Here is a 15,780-nt window from a genome sequence, read left to right as displayed (position 1 = left end):
AGGTGCAGCAGTTATAATGGGTGACTTTAATATGCACATAGATTGGGCTAACCAAACTGGAAGCAATACGGTGGAGGAGGATTTCCTGGAGTGCATAAGGGATGGTTTTCCAGACCAATATGTCGAGGGACCAACTAGGGTGGGGAGGCCATCTTAGATTGGCTGTTGTATAATGAGAGAGGATTAATTAGCAATCTCATTGTGCGAGGCCCCTTGGGGAAGAGTGACCATAATATGGTGGAATTCTGCATTAGGATGGAGAATGAAACAGTTAATTCAGAGACCATGGTCCAGAACTTAAAGAAGGCTAACTTTGAAGGTATGAGGCGTGAATTGGCTAGGATAGATTGGCGAATGATACTTAAGGGGTTGACTGTGGATGGGCAATGGCAGACATTTAGAGACCGCATGGATGAACCAGAACAATTGTACATTCCTGTCTGGCCTAAAAATAAAAAAGGGAAGGTGGCTCAACCATGGCTATCAAGGGAAATCAGGGATAGTATTAAAGCCAAGGAAGTGGCATACAAATTGGCCAGAAATAGCAGCGAACCCGGGGACTGGGAGAAATTTAGAACTCAGCAAAGGGTTTGATTAGGGCAGGGAAAATGGAGTACGAAAGGAAGCTTGCAGGGAACATTAAGACGGATTGCAAAAGTTTCTGTAGATATGTAAAGAGAAAAAGGTTAGTAAAGACAAACGTAGGTCCCCTGCAGTCAGAATCAGGGGAAGTCATAACGGGGAACAAAGAAATGGCAGACCAATTGAACAAGTACTTTGGTTCGGTATTCACTAAGGAGGACACAAACAACCTTCTGGATATAAAAGGGGTCAGAGGGTCTAGTAAGGAGGAGGAACTGAGGGAAATCCTTATTAGTCGGGAAATTGTGTTGGGGAAATTGATGGGATTGAAGGCCGATAAATCCCCAGGGCCTGATGAACTGCATCCCAGAGTACTTAAGGAGGTGGCCTTGGAAATAGCGGATGCATTGACAGTCATTTTCCAACATTCCATTGACTCTGGATCAGTTCCTATCGAGTGGAGGGTAGCCAATCTAACCCCACTTTTTAAAAAAGGAGGGAGAGAAAACAGGGAATTATAGATGGAATCAATTATTAAGGATGTCATAGCAGCGCATTTGGAAAGAGGTGACATGATAGGTCCAAGTCAGCATGGATTTGTGAAAGAGAAATCATGCTTGACAAATCTTCTGGAATTTTTTGAGGATGTTTCCAGTAGAGTGGACAAGGGAGAACCAGTTGATGTGGTATATTTGGACTTGCAGAAGACTTTCGACAAGGTCCCACACAAGAGATTAATGTGCAAAGTTAAAGCACATGGGATTGAGGGTAGTATGCTGACATAGATTGAGAACTGGTTGTCAGACAGGAAGCAAAGAGTAGGAGTAAATGGGCACTTTTCAGAATGGCAGGCAGTGACTAGTGGGGTACCGCAAGGTTCTGTGCTGGGGCCCCAGCTGTTTACACTGTACATTAATGATTTAGACGAGGGCATTAAATGTAATACCTCCAAATTTGCGGATGACACTAAGTTGGGTGGCAGTGTGAGCTGCGAGGAGGATGCAGAGTGACTTGGATAGGTTAGGTGAATGGGCAAATGTATGGCAGATGAAGTATAATGTGGATAAATGTGATGTTATCCACATTGGTGGTAAAAACAGAGAGACAGACTATTATCTGAATGGTGACAGATTAGGAAAAGGGGAGGTGCAACGAGACCTGGGTGTCATGGTACATCAGTCATTGAAGGTTGGCATGCAGGTACAGCAGGCGGTTAAGAAAGCAAATGGCATGTTGGCCTTCATAGCGAGGGGATTTGAGTACAGGGGCAGGGAGGTGTTGCTACCGTTGTACAGGGCCTTGGTGAGGCCACACCTGGAGTATTGTGTACAGTTTTGGTCTCCTAACCTGAGGAAGGACATTCTTGCTATTGAGGGAGTGCAGCGAAGGTTCACCAGACTCATTCCCGGGATGGCCGGACTGACCTATCAAGAAAGACTGGATCAACTGGGCTTGTATTCACTGGAGTTCAGAAGAATGAGAGGGGACCTCATAGAAACGTTTAAAATTCTGACGGGTTTAGACAGGTTAGATGCAGGAAGAATGTTCCCAATGTTGGGGAAGTCCAGAACCAGGGGTCACAGTCTAAGGATAAGGGGTAAGCCATTTAGGACCGAGATGAGGAGAAACTTCTTCACGCAGAGTGGTGAACCTGTTGTTGAGGCCAATTCACTAAATATATTCAAAAAGGAGTTAGATGACGTCCTTACTACTAGGGGGATCAAGGGATATGGCGAGAAAGCAGGAATAGGGTACTGAAGTTGCATGTTCAGCCATGAACTCATTGAATGGTGGTGCAGGCTAGAAGGGCCGAATGGCCTACTCCTGCACCTATTTTCTATGTTTCTATGTTTCTACTGACTCTACCAAGTTTGGATTTAGCAACTAGAACCTAATTCATGGCTGTCATTTGAGAAACAACTCTGCTGGTGTTGTACTAGTAGTTGTATGAGGAGTATTACGATAAGTAATTAGAAAATTTGCTCATTCTTGGTCCAACAACAACCGTTGTTTTTTTGGATTTGGCTCCAACATTTGCTTGATGTGGGCACGTTTTACAATTTGTACTGTGCGCTCTGCTGCACCATTTGAAGCAGGGTGGTGGAACTTTGGTATGTTTCACATCATTTCTGCTTATTAACTGTGCAAATTCTTCTGAACAAAATTGCGGCCGATTATCAGACACAATTTCTTCTGGGAGGCCATATGAAGAAAACAATCTTCGCAAATTGTCTTGTGTTTTACTTGTTATTTTCCGCATTGGAAACACCTCTACCCACTTCGAATGGCTATTAATCACAATGAACAATTGCTGTCCTTCTAGCTCAGGAAAATCTACATGTAACCTTTGCCATACCCTGGGAGATCATTCATAGTTTAGCTCTCCACCAGAACCTTCATGCGTGCAGAAGTCCATAAACCTCATGGATGACAAATCCTCAGAGCAGCTAATAGCTTCTGAGGGTGCACCATCACAGGACTCATGCTTGCCATTTAGATACTCGCAATTTGGTGGTACCAGTTAGACAGATAATTGGGTTTTCACCTGGTGACTCACACTTCACAAGTGAGCAAGAGCAGATCATGGTGGCAGGGACAGCAGTGGAGTGTCTCTGTCAGAGGGTGCAGCCCTCTGCAAGCTCTGCTCAGCTGGACCCAGCTGCTGTACTCCGGGGACTGTTGATGAAAAGGAGATTCATTGAGGAGCAGCAGAGAATATGTGATTTATTGAAAGGCCTTCCAAGTATACTGATTACTGAGAGACTGGAGCTGTACACCTGAAGCAAGAATCGGATGATGTCACAGGGCATTGTGACAATGCCATTTTACATGTAAACTCTGTGGAACATCAAACGCGGCAACCAAATGAGTCATGCACTCCTTGACCATGGCCGTGCACACTATTGATGACAACATGTCTGCCACCTTAAATAAGCCTTGGCCTTACAGCGCTACACAGATCTGCACCAAAGTGTTCTCCAGCAGAGTGGTAGCAATGACGGGCGGCTGGCCCATGAGAGGGTTGATGGTGAAAGGGAACATGGAAGTGGGGACTCCACTCAAAGCGCTTCTACTTCTCACCCATTCCTTCCCCTCATCAGTTGACCCGACATGCTGCCTTGTGTCCCGACAGCCTCGTCTGCCCCTGTACAGGTTCAGGTGGAGCAGTATTTGGCGGGGCCCTCCAAAACTCAGAGGTCATCAGTCAAGAGTATCTCAGCAGTCAAAGCAGGGGTCTGAGCAGCCTCTTCCTTTTTAACATTTCGTACCTGGGATGCAGGCGTCGTTGGCAAGGCCAGAATTCTTGCCCATCCCATAATTTCCCTTGAAAAGGTGGTGGTGAGCCATCTTCTTGAACTGTTGCAGTCCGTGCGGTAAAGGTAGTCTCATAGTCCTGTTAAGAAGGGAGTTCCAGGATTTTAACCAAGTGATGATGAAGGAACGGCAATATATTTACAAGTCAGGATGGTGTGTGACTTGGAGGGTAATTTGTAGGTGATGGTGTTCCCAAGCGCCTGCTGTTCTTCTTCTTCTAGGTGGTAGATGTCGTGAGTTTGGGAGGTGCTGTTGAAGAAGCCTTGGCAAGTTGCTGCAGTGCATTATGTAGATGGTACACACTGCAATGACTGTGCGCTGGTGGTGGAGGAAGTGAATGTTAAATGTGTTGGATGGGGTGCCAATCAAGCGGGAAGTTTTGTCCTGGATGGTGTCGAACTTCTTGAGTGTTGTTGGAGCTGTATTCATCAATGCAAGTGGAAAGTATTCCATCACACTCCTGACTTGTGCCTTGTAGATGGTGGCAAGGCTTTGGGGAGTCAGGAGGTGAGACACTCGCTGCAGAATACCCAGCCTCTGACCTGCTCTTGTTGCCACAGTATTTATGTGGCTGGTCCAGTTCAGTTTCTGGTCAATGGTGACCCCCAGGATGTTGTTGGTGGGGGTTTATGCGATGACAATGCCAAGGGGCGGTGGTTAAACTCTCGCTTGTTGCTGTAGGAGTAGAAGGAAAAGGAAGCATATAGTTTTGTAGTCGCACAAGGGTATGCATATAGGTGTGTGAGAAAATGCCACGTTGTTAAGTTTCTGTTCTTTAATAGAATCACAGAAATTTTATCAGTGTGCGCCTCCTTCCCGTCTTTCCCATTCTTGGTTGCTGGATGGTTTGATGATGAATGGGAAGACCTGAATTGATGGAGACCAATAGAGGATGTGCAATGGGTGTTTGGTTTTTTGCAGAACTGTTTTGTGTCAGTGGGATTGGAGGGGGCGGGAAGTGTGGCAGTTGCTTCTGTCAAGTGAACCTTGCTTTAGTAAGGTCATCCCTGGCATCAATGTGAGCAGCTGGTGCTGCATTGCCCTCATCACCTTCCTCCTCCTCGTCTTCCTCATCTTCTTCCTCCTCGTCCTTGGAATCATCTGCAGATAACTGCGTTGTGTGCCTTGTTCCTCCTGCAGGCCCAAACCTTGCTGCTGTGCAATTTTGTGCAGAACTGGCCCTGGCAAGCAACACCATGACCATTCTGGAGACCTTAGCTGGTGCACACTGAAGAGCGCGTCCACATCTGCCAAGGCACCTGAAACTCATCTTCAGCAAGCCAATGAATCGTTCGATCACACATCTGGTGGTCATATTGCATTCATTGTAGCGCTGTTGGGCTTCATTTTTCTGGTTTCTGACAGGTGTTGTCAGCCAAATTTGAAGTGGGTATCCCTTGTCTCCTAGCATCCACCCCTTAAGTGTGTTTCCAAGTGCAAAAACATCAGGGAGCCACATGACGAAAGCATCAAGATAGCTTCCCGGAAATCTTGTGTAGAGCTGCAGAAATACCTTTCTGTGATTGCACTCACTGATGACATGGAAGTTCTGGCGGTTCATGAATACTCCTGTTTGATCTGGGGGTGCTCGGATTGCCACATGTGTTCAATCGATGGCACCCTGCCCCTGTGGGAAGCCAGCCAAGGATGCAAACCCAAGCACCCGCTCATTCTGACTGGTGTCATTGCAGGTGAAGTTCACATAATTGACGGCCCTAGCAAACAACCCATCAGTCATCTGTTTTATGCATTTGTGGGCCGTCGACTGGGAGATCCTGGATATGTCTCTGGCAGAGCCCTTAAAGGATCCGGAGGCAAAAAAGTTGAGAGTGGAGGTCACTTTGATGACCACTGCTAGCGCGTGGCCACCAGGTCCAGCAGGGAGCACTGCAGATATCTGCCACCATTTGAAGCGACAACCTGAGCCTCCTGAAGCAATGCTGTTCCACTACATCAAGGAAACTCAACCTCTGCCTGTACACCCTGTTGGGGGCGTGGGTAGTGCGTCCTGTGAGCTGCACCCTTTTGCTGCTTCCCACTCTGCTGCCCAGCTGCAGGTCTCTCAACAGCAGGCTGCTGCTGCTGATGATGCTGGTCATGTTGCTCCTCGTCTGAGGTCCAAACTAATGCAGCCATGGTGCCACCCATCCTGATGTAATTCAGAAAACCTCCAAAATATAGAAATAAACCCTCAGCAAAAGTACTGTGAACAAACCCTTTCCCACTAGTAAGAAAGAAAGCACCTATGAGTACTGAGTATTTAGTGCAATATTTGCCGTTGTGTTCTCACCTTGCTTTCAATGCCAATTTTCAGGAAGCCCAGGAGACCCTGGGATGCGACGTTAAACTTAAAACTATGTTGAAATATTACTCCAATTGAACGATTACCATATGTTAATAGTCAATCCAACTCTCCCACGGGGGTTAGAAACATAGAAGAAACATAGAAAATAGGTGCAGGAGTAGGCCATTCGGCCCTTCGAGCCTGCACCGCCATTCAATGAGTTCATGGCTGAACATGCAACTTCAGTACCCCATTCCTGCTATAGAAACATAGAAAATAGATAGAAACATAGAAAATAGGATTGTGTGCAACCAGCCTAATACGTTCGAGTTAAACGTGGAAGTTGGTAGGTTGGAGCCAGAGTCTCGATGCGCTCGCATTTTTGCCTTATTTAACAGCCTCCCTACGCCCGCCTGCACCCAAATCCATGCGGTCCTCCAGGTTAAAATTACTCGCATTCTTTATGCGACTGTGACACTTTATTCCTCCTTATCCTTCTAGACCCCTTGCAATGTTCAACACTGTCAATCATCCTATCATCCTCTATAGTCCCTCCTCCAAGGTTCACCTTAATGGAACTGTCCTTGCATGTTTCCACTCTTACTTGTCTCAACACAGACACCTGATCTCCAGCAAGCTTCTTCTCCAGTTGCCACATTGTCACCTATAGAGTTCCCCAAGAATCTACTCTTGGTCCCTTTACATCTCATCTACATGCTGCTCTTTGCTGACATTGTAGACATATGAGGTCAGCTTCCACATGTATGCTGATGACATCCAACTTTACCTCTCCACCATTTCCCTCCTCTAGTTCACTTCCTTCAACCCCATAATCATCTATGTGCTGTCAGATTTCCTGTCTGACATTAAGTCATGGATATGGCAGAATTTCCTACAATAGAACATTGAGAAAACTGGAGCCATTGTTTCTGACCCCTGCCAAAAACTCCAGGCAATTAACTCCATTTCACTCCTTGGATGCTTGTTCAGACTGAACCAGTCTGCAAGTAACTTCAATGTTCTGTTTGACAGAGAGCTGGATTACAAACTCATATATGAGTAAATGAAAAATGGCAGACAAGAAAAAGACGTACTAGTTCATCCAGCCTCTCCCACACAGATACGATATCTTTTGCATCACAATACATACACTCCCCACCCTGTCCAGAACCCATATAATTTCCTGGAAGTTGCGAAAAAACAGATTAAAAACCCAGGCCAATTATGGAAAAAAAATGTGGAATATTCCTCTCTGACCCCCTTAGGTGATCAAAACCAGTCCAGGATATCACTTGTGTCGCCTTCCTCTGTACCCTTTCCAGTCTCAACATCACCCGCCATGTGGGAAGACCAAAACTGGACACAGTATTCTAATTGAGGCCTAACCAAGGTCTTGTACAAGGACAAAATAGAATGCTTTGTTTTAGTGTATTTTCCTGTAACACACCTTGTTCGCCCTAGCTATTGTTTCACAGCATTGGACATAAACCGTTAGAGATCTATGCACTAGAACGCCCACATCTCTTTCTCTCTCCATCAGCTTTAGTGTTTTTCCCTGAAGGGTGTATGTATATTCAGCATTCACCTTGTCCGCATGTTTAACACTTCACATTTCTAATTTAAACATCATTTGCAGTCACGTGCCCAATCCCCCGAGTACATCTAAATCTGCTTGTAGTCATCATCATCATTGACGGTCCCTCGAACGAGGATGACTTGTTTCCACATGAGTTCACAGATGTTTCAATGAAGGACCCAATATTCCAGTCCTAACTCCAGTTGAAGGGGTGGGAGATGCCTGTACATGGATTTTTTTAATGTGTGGTGGCCATTGCACATCAGCCACCACACGGGCTTGACAGAGCTCGGCCTTTATCCAGTGGCAAGGGTTAACCAGGATGACTGGAGATCTGCTCTGCTGCACAGACCTAGTGCACACACATATTGCAGTGTGGGCTGGCCCATATAGCAACGGTGCTGGAATACAAAGGGGCGTAGGTTATGTTACAGTTCTACAAAGTTCTGGTCAGACCCTCTGGACACCGCACCTCAGGAAGGATATATTGACCTTGGAGGCGGTGCAGCGCAGATTCACCAGAATGATACCCGGGGCTAAGAGACCTAAGTTATGAGGACGAGACGCAGACTTGGCCTGTATTCCCTCGAGTGTAGAAGATTAAGGGATGATTTAATTGAGGTGTTTAAGATGATTACAGGTCATTTGATAGGGTAGGTAAGAGAGAAACTATTTCCTCTAGAACAAGGGAACTTAACCGTAAAATAAGGGGCATAGTCTCAGAATAAGGGGTCGCCCTTTTAAAACAGAGATGAGGAAGAATTTCTTCTCAGAGGTCATAGATCTGTGGAATTCTCTGCCCCAGAGAGCTGTGGAGGCTGGGTCATTGAATATATTCAAGGCAGAGATAGACAGATTTTTGAATGATAAGGAAGTCAAGGGTTACGGGGAGCAGGCAGGGAAGTGGAGCTGAGGCCAAGATCAGATCAGCGATGATATTGAATAGCGGAGCAGACTCGGGGGCCAAATGGCTGACTCCTGCTCCAATTATGTTCTTAAAGTTAGAGCCAGACTGTTCAGGAGTGATGTCTGGAAATGCTTAACACAAAGGGGAGTGGAAATCTAGAACTCTCTCCCTCAAAACGCTGTCGAGGCTGAGGGTCAATTGAAAATTTGAAAACCCAAGATTGATCGATTTTCGTTGGGCAAGAGTTTTTTATGGGTTGCGAACCAAGGCGGGTTGATGGAGCTAAGATACAGATAACACCCCAGGGAATGGCAATGAAACATGTACTGGGACTCGAATATTCATGGAGATCTCCAAGTCCGTTTTAAAAAGGAACAAGAGACCAAACAAGAAGTTACTAATTTTCAAGTTTACTGAAAGTTTACTAAGTTGAGGTGACATATTATACAAAGATTCAAGAAAACGGATCGATAGTTTCCAGCAGGAATGTTTTCCAGTTATGCACTGACTGTTCAGGGAATGGCTTTTAAGATTGGTTGAAGTAAAAAAAACACAAAACTGTAATTATGCTGTCAGCATTTAAAGACAGCAAGCAGGCACAACAGCATAAATCACCTAACTTGTAACATTCTTCCTTCCTCTTTTTCCTGATGGTGCTGACTCATGTTAGAGTACAGATCCATAGGTACTGGCAGCTCTCCAGTACTTAGCCCAAGTGAAGTGGGGATGTGATAATGTCGATAGAGAGGGATGGGTGGAGGTGCAAGATAAGTTGCTGTGAGTAAGGATGTGCAGGAGTTGGGTAGGGAGGGCAAAGTGATGGGGATGTGATGAGTGGCACAGCAGGACTAATTAGCAATCTAATTAGCCCCTTGGGGAAGATTGACCATAATATGGTAGAATTCTTTATTAAGATGGAGAGTGACACAGATAATTCAGAGACTAGGGTCCTGAACTTAAGGAAAGGTAACTTCGATGGTATGAGGCGTGAATTGGCTAGAATAGACTGGCGAATGATACTTAACGGGTTGACGGTGGATAGGCAATGGCAAACATTTAAAGATCACATGGATGAACTTCAACAATTGTACATCCCTGTCTGGAGTAAAAACAAATTGGAGAAGGTGGCTCAACCATGGCTAACAAAGGAAATTAGGGATAGTGTTAAATCCAAGGAAGAGGCATATAAATTGGCCAGAAAAAGCAGCAAACCTGAAGACTAGGAGAAATTTAGAATTCAGCAGAGAAGGACAAAGGGTTTGATTAGGAGAGGGAAAATAGAGTATGAGAGGAAGCTTGCTGGGAACATAAAAACTGACTGCAAAAGCTTCGATAGATATGTGAAGAGAAAAAGATTAGTGAAGACAAACGTAGGTTGCTTGCCGTCAGAATTAGATGAATTTATAATGGGGAAAAAAGAAATGGCAGACCAATTGAACAAATACTTTGGTTCTGTCTTCATGAAGGAAGACACATATAACCTTCCAGAAATATTAGGGGACTGAGGGTCAAGAGAGAAGGAGGAACCGACGAAAATCCTTATTAGTCAGGAAATTGTGTTAGGGAAATTGATGGGGTTGAAGGCCGATAAATCCCCAGGGCCTGATAATCTGCATCCCAGAATACTTAAGGAAGTGGCCCTAGAAATAGTGGATGCACTGGTGATCATTTTCCAACAGTCTATCGACTCTGGATCAGTTCCTATGGACTGGAGGGTAGCTAAGGTAACCGCACTTTGTAAAAAAGGAGGGAGAGAGAAAATGGGGAATTATAGACCAGTTAGCCTGACATCAGTAGTGGGGAAAATGTTGGAATCAATTATTAAAGATGAAATAACAGCGCATTTGGAAAGCAGTGACAGGATCGGTCCAAGTCAGCATGGATTTATGAAAGGGAAATCATGCTTGACAAATCTTCTAGAATTTTTTGAGGATGTAACAAGTAGAGTGGACAAGGGAGAACCAGTGGATGTGGTGTATTTGGACTTTCAAAAGGCTTTTGACAAGGTCTCACACAAGAGATTGTTGTGCAAAATTAAAGCACATGGTATTGGGGGTAATGTATTAATGTGGATAGAAAACTGGTTGGCAGACAGGAAGCAGAGAATTGGGATAAACGGGTCCTTTTCAGAATGGCAGGCAGTGACTAGTGGGGTGCCGCAGGGCTCAGTGCTGGGACACCAGCTATTTACAATATACATCAATGATTTAGATGAAGGAATTGAGTGTAATATCTCCAAGTTTGCAGATGACAACTAAGCTGGGTGGTGGTGTGAGCTGTGAGGAGGATGCTAAGAGGCTGCAGGGTGACTTGGACAGGTTAGGTGAGTGGGCAAATGCATGGCAGATGCAGTATAATGTGGATAAATGTGAGGTTATCCACTTTGGTGACAAAAACATGAAGGCAGAATATTATCTGAATGGCGACAGATTAGGAAAAGGGGAGGTGCAACGAGATCTGGGTGTCATGGTACATCAGTCATTGAAAGTTGGCATGCAGGTACAGCAGGCAAATGGCATGTTGGCCTTCATAGCTAGGGGATTTGAGTATAGGAGCAGGGAGGTCTTAATGCATTTGTACAGGGCCTTGGTGAGGCCACACCTGGAATATTGTGTTCAGTTTTGGTCTCCTAATCTGAGGAAAGACGTTCTTGCTATTGAGGGAGTGCAGCGAAGGTTCACCAGACTGATTCCCGGGATGGCGGGACTGACATATGAGGAGAGACTGGATCGACTGGACCTGTATTCACTGGAGTTTAGAAGAATGAGAGGCGATCTCATAGAAACATGTAAAATTCTGACGGGACTGGACAGGTTAGATGCAAGAAGAAAGTTCCCGATGCTGGGGAAGTCCAGAACCAGGGATCACAATCTAAGGATAAGGGGTAAGCCATTTAGGACCGTAATGAGGAGAAACTTCTTCACTCAGAGAGTTGTTAACCACTGGAATTCTCTACCGCAGAGAGTTGTTGATGCCAGTTTGTTAGATATATTCAAAAGGGAGTTAGATATGGCCCTGACGGCTAAAGGGATCAAGGGGTATGGAGAGAAAGCAGGAAAGGGGTAGTGAGGTGAATGATCAGCCATGATCTTATTGAATGGTGGTGCAGGCTCAAAGGGCCAAATGGCCTACTCCTGCACCTATTTTCTATGTTTCTATGGGCCCAAGTTTCGGCCTCAGTTGCTCCTGATCTTAGAAATTCAAATTCTCGGCATTTAGTTTGCTCCAGTTCTAGTCAGTTAGAACAGTTTCACTTTGAAACAGAATTTTTTTTTCAAAAGGGGGCGTGTCCGGCCACTTACGCCTGTTTTCAAAGTTTCGGCAGTGAAAACTTACTCCAAACTAATTTAGAATGGAGTAAGTGAAGATTTTTGTACGCTCGAAAAAACCTTGTCTACACTTTAGAAAATCAGGCGTAGGTTACAAATCAGGCGTAGGGAATGGAGGGAGGGGGATTTAAAGGGAAGTTTACAAACATTAAACACTTCAGTTTTACAAATAAAGAGCCATCATCAATAATAAATGATAAAAACATCAATAAATCAACCAATAAATCAATCAAAAAAAAATTAATAAAAAATAATTTAAAAAAAAAATCAATAAATAAAACATTTTCGACTTACCGACTGCAGCACCGGGAGCCCTCCAACAGCGTGCTGGAATGCCCCCCCCCCCCCCCCCCCAGTGTGTCTCTGTCAGTGTCTCCATCTCTCTGTCTGTCTGTCTGTGTGTGTCTCTCACTCTCTGTCTGTCAGTGTCTGTGTTTCTGACAGCGAGGGGAGGGGGAGGAGGTGGGTAGAGGGAGATGGGGGGGCAGGGGAGGGGAGGGAGGGAGGCAGAGGGGGAGGGAGGGAAGGGGGAGAGATGGGGAGAGAAGGGGGAGGGGGGAGAGAAGGGGGATGGGGAGAGAAGGGGGGGAAGAGAAGGGGGGAAGGTGGGGAGAGAAGGGGGTGAGGAGAGGAAGGGGGGAGGAGGGGAAAGGGGGAGAAGGGGAAAGTGGGGGAGAGGGGAAGGGGAAGGGGGGGAGAGGAGAAGGGGAAGGGGGGAAAGGAGAAGGGGGGAAAGGAGAAGGGGGGAAAGGAGAAGGGTGGAAAGGAGAAGGGGGGAAGGAGAAGGAGGGAAAGGAGAAGGGGGGAAAGGAGAAGGGGGAAAGGAGATGGGGGGGAAGGAGAAGGGGGGGGGAAAGGAGAAGGGGGAGGAGGCTGAACGGGCCAGGCCCGGTGGGCCCAAGACTTTGGGCAGGGCCCGTCCCCAGCACCAGATTTACAGGTAGGTGGCATTGGGTTGGGTCGGGTCGGGTCCGGGGTCCGGGGTCGGGAGCGCGGGTCGGGTCGCGGGGAGCGCGGGTCGGGGTCGGGGGGAGCGCGGGTCGGGGTCGGGAGTGCGGGTCGGGTCGGATCCAGTCCGGGGGGGGGGGGGGAGGATGGAGGTCAGGTTGGTTCGGGTAGGGGGGGGAGGGAGGGAGCATGGGTCGGTTCGTGTTGGGGGCGGGGGGAGGGAGGTCAGTTCGGTTCGGGGGGGAGGGAGAGGGAGGTCAGGTTGGGTAGGGGGAGGGGGGGAAGCGCGGGTCCAGTCCTGGGGGTCGGGTCCGGTCCGGTCCGGGGGGGGGGGGAAGCGGGAGTCGAGTCGGGTCGGTGTCGTGTCGGGTCCGGGGGCGGGGGGGGAAGCGAGAGTCGAGTCGGGTCGGGAGGAAACAGGAGCTGGGTGTGGGAGGTAGCCTTATGCACGCAGCCTCAGTGAGGCCATTTGGCCAGGGCTAGGGGCTGCGTGCTTGGGGCCACTCCCACACAGTTTTGGGCGCCTGGAGCTACTGCACATGTGCGCCCACTGTAGCGCGCATGTGCAGACGTCCTGGCACTGTTTTCAGCGCAGTGACCAAGCTCCGCCCCCTACAGCTCGTACTGCGCCACGCCCGGCTCAAGAGGACCAGCAGGGAGCCGGAGAATCTGGAAGTTTTTTTTAGGCGCATTTTGTGGCGCGAAAAACGGGCGTCCAGGTCGGGCTGCGCCGTTCTAGGCGCGGCCCGAAACTTGGGCCCTATGTTTCTACAAGGTTGAGTGTGATTTTGTACTAACATTTTGGGATCTACTGAGATCATTGAAACATTTGAGTCACCACAGCCAGGTCCTCCTGAAGACATCTCTGCTTGTGCCATCCTCTGCAATGTATAACCAGGCTGCGTTGGTCCCCTGGGGAGGTCTCTTCCACCCATTGGAAGAGAAGAGAACCTCCCTACGTGCTGTGACTCCCTCCATAAGCGTACAGACGGAATCATGAGAGAGCCTGGGTGCAGCCCTGCACCTTTGTGCACTGCTTGTCAGTGTTTGCAGCTCAATGCTGTAGAATACTGACAGCACAACTGTCAAAATTAATTTGCGCATGGTCCCTTTAAGGGCCCGCTTCCTTTCAATTAGCCGGGAACCACGCTGGGTGGGTTTAACAAACCCAATGAGGGGAAAGTCGTGTGGGAGGCCAGAATGGATAAGGGGTGGGACCCCGCCACTGACGTCGCCCGTCTCGCTTCTGCCTCGGTATGCGAATCCGCAGCCTCTGTGTTTTCTATACGACGACACCTAAATCTCTCTGAACACCAACATTTAATAGTTTTTCACCATTTAAACAATATTCTGTTTTCTATTTTTCCTACCAAAATGAATAACCTCACATTTTCCCACATTATACTCCATCTGCCACCTTATTGCCCATTCACTTAATCAGCTTGTAGTTGTCAAGCATCGTCTACAGTCCTGACTCTCGAACATATCTTAGTATCATCTGCTAACTTGCACATCATTTCTCCAACATGTACATCTAGATCATTAATTAAAAATAGTAAATAGTAACAGTTCTAACATCAACCCCTGCAGAACACCACTGGAGACTGACCTCCAATCAGCTCCAAATCCATCTACAACCACTTTCAGCCAGTTCTCAATTCAACGCAGTTGATTGCCACTCATATCTAAGGCTTCAATTTTGTAGAGAGGCCTCTAATTCAGTATCTTATCGAAGTCTTTTTGAAAGTCTAGGTAGACAATATCTACTGGGTTTCCCTCATCCACTATCTTGGTGCCGTCTTCAAAAAATACAATTGGGACAATTAGTTATGGATTGCTCGATCAAATATCTAATGCAGAAATGATAGGTTGTATGGTCTCTTTCTATGCTGTAAGCTTATGGTTTCATGGGAGACCCATGTTTGGGTGGTGTGGAAAATACCACACTTGTGCTGTTAGAGGTGTCCTTCTGAGTTTGTAAGTCATGCCAAAAGGATATTGCATTCTATATTTATCCCATGTTATGTTTGCCATGGGAGACCTTAAAATGGTGAAAAATGATTTGATGTGCTGATGAGTCCCAAACCTCCAAAAACAGAACACAATTATGATTTAGTTATAAGTAGCCTTGCATTATATTATCTGAGATAGTTTTTCTTAATGTTCTCGGTTTTGCCAACATTTTTTACCTTTCTGTGATGTGTTACAGTAAACAGAAGGATATTTCTACATAATCAGTTGATGAAGCTATAATGAACACTACTTTCCTCTTCAAAATCTGAAGCTGCAAATTAAGTGTGAATAGCTTATTTAATTTAATGCAGTCATACAAATTTTCTGGATGACAATTCCTAACAACATAAAAATTACATCATTAACTAGCATATTGAGAATTTTGCACTTATCAAAAAGTGCTACATTTTGCACAATTGTGAGTATGACTATAAACGGCTAAAACATATCAAGACATACAACAATTTCTTTGCATCTATCAAGTAGTCAAAATTTAACTGTGTTTTGCATTCATTATTGTTTGTTCTATTAATATATATATATAAATAAGGCAGATGGTTTAATAGTACCTGCGGCTAATGTTTGACCTGAGCCTAGTTCACTTGTTATACAACCAATCCGATTACAGACCGTGATGGTAAAGTTGTAAATTATGTAGGGTTTCAAATCTGTAACAGTGTAGGTTCTTTCCTTGGCTGTTACTGTATGAAGCACCTGTGTACAAAGTAAATATAATCAGTGTTGTGGTCTTATCCCGTAAAATAATATTGCTTTACCTTATGCTTTGTAGAATAGATTAAAGTTGCTTTGTTTGCTAAAGATAATA

At 46.1% G+C, this 15,780-nt stretch overlaps 1 protein-coding gene across 4 annotated transcripts in view; it reads right to left on the bottom strand.

Moving 5' to 3' along the window:
* ush2a (Usher syndrome 2A (autosomal recessive, mild)) overlaps positions 1-15,780 on the bottom strand; it is a 1,282,968-nt gene that overhangs the window by 822,609 nt on the left and 444,579 nt on the right. For all 4 annotated transcript variants that reach the window (XM_070889457.1, XM_070889458.1, XM_070889459.1 and 1 more), the window contains exon 20: positions 15,524-15,668. In XM_070889457.1, coding sequence (XP_070745558.1) covers positions 15,524-15,668 — 145 coding nt within the window. The remainder of the gene's footprint in view (positions 1-15,523; positions 15,669-15,780) is intronic.

This window comes from Pristiophorus japonicus, chromosome 9 (genome assembly GCF_044704955.1).
Source record: "Pristiophorus japonicus isolate sPriJap1 chromosome 9, sPriJap1.hap1, whole genome shotgun sequence".
In the NCBI taxonomy this organism is placed as follows: Eukaryota; Metazoa; Chordata; class Chondrichthyes; family Pristiophoridae; genus Pristiophorus; species Pristiophorus japonicus.
Note: the sequence above shows the minus strand (reverse complement) of the source record. Positions and strands in the feature narration are given on the sequence as shown.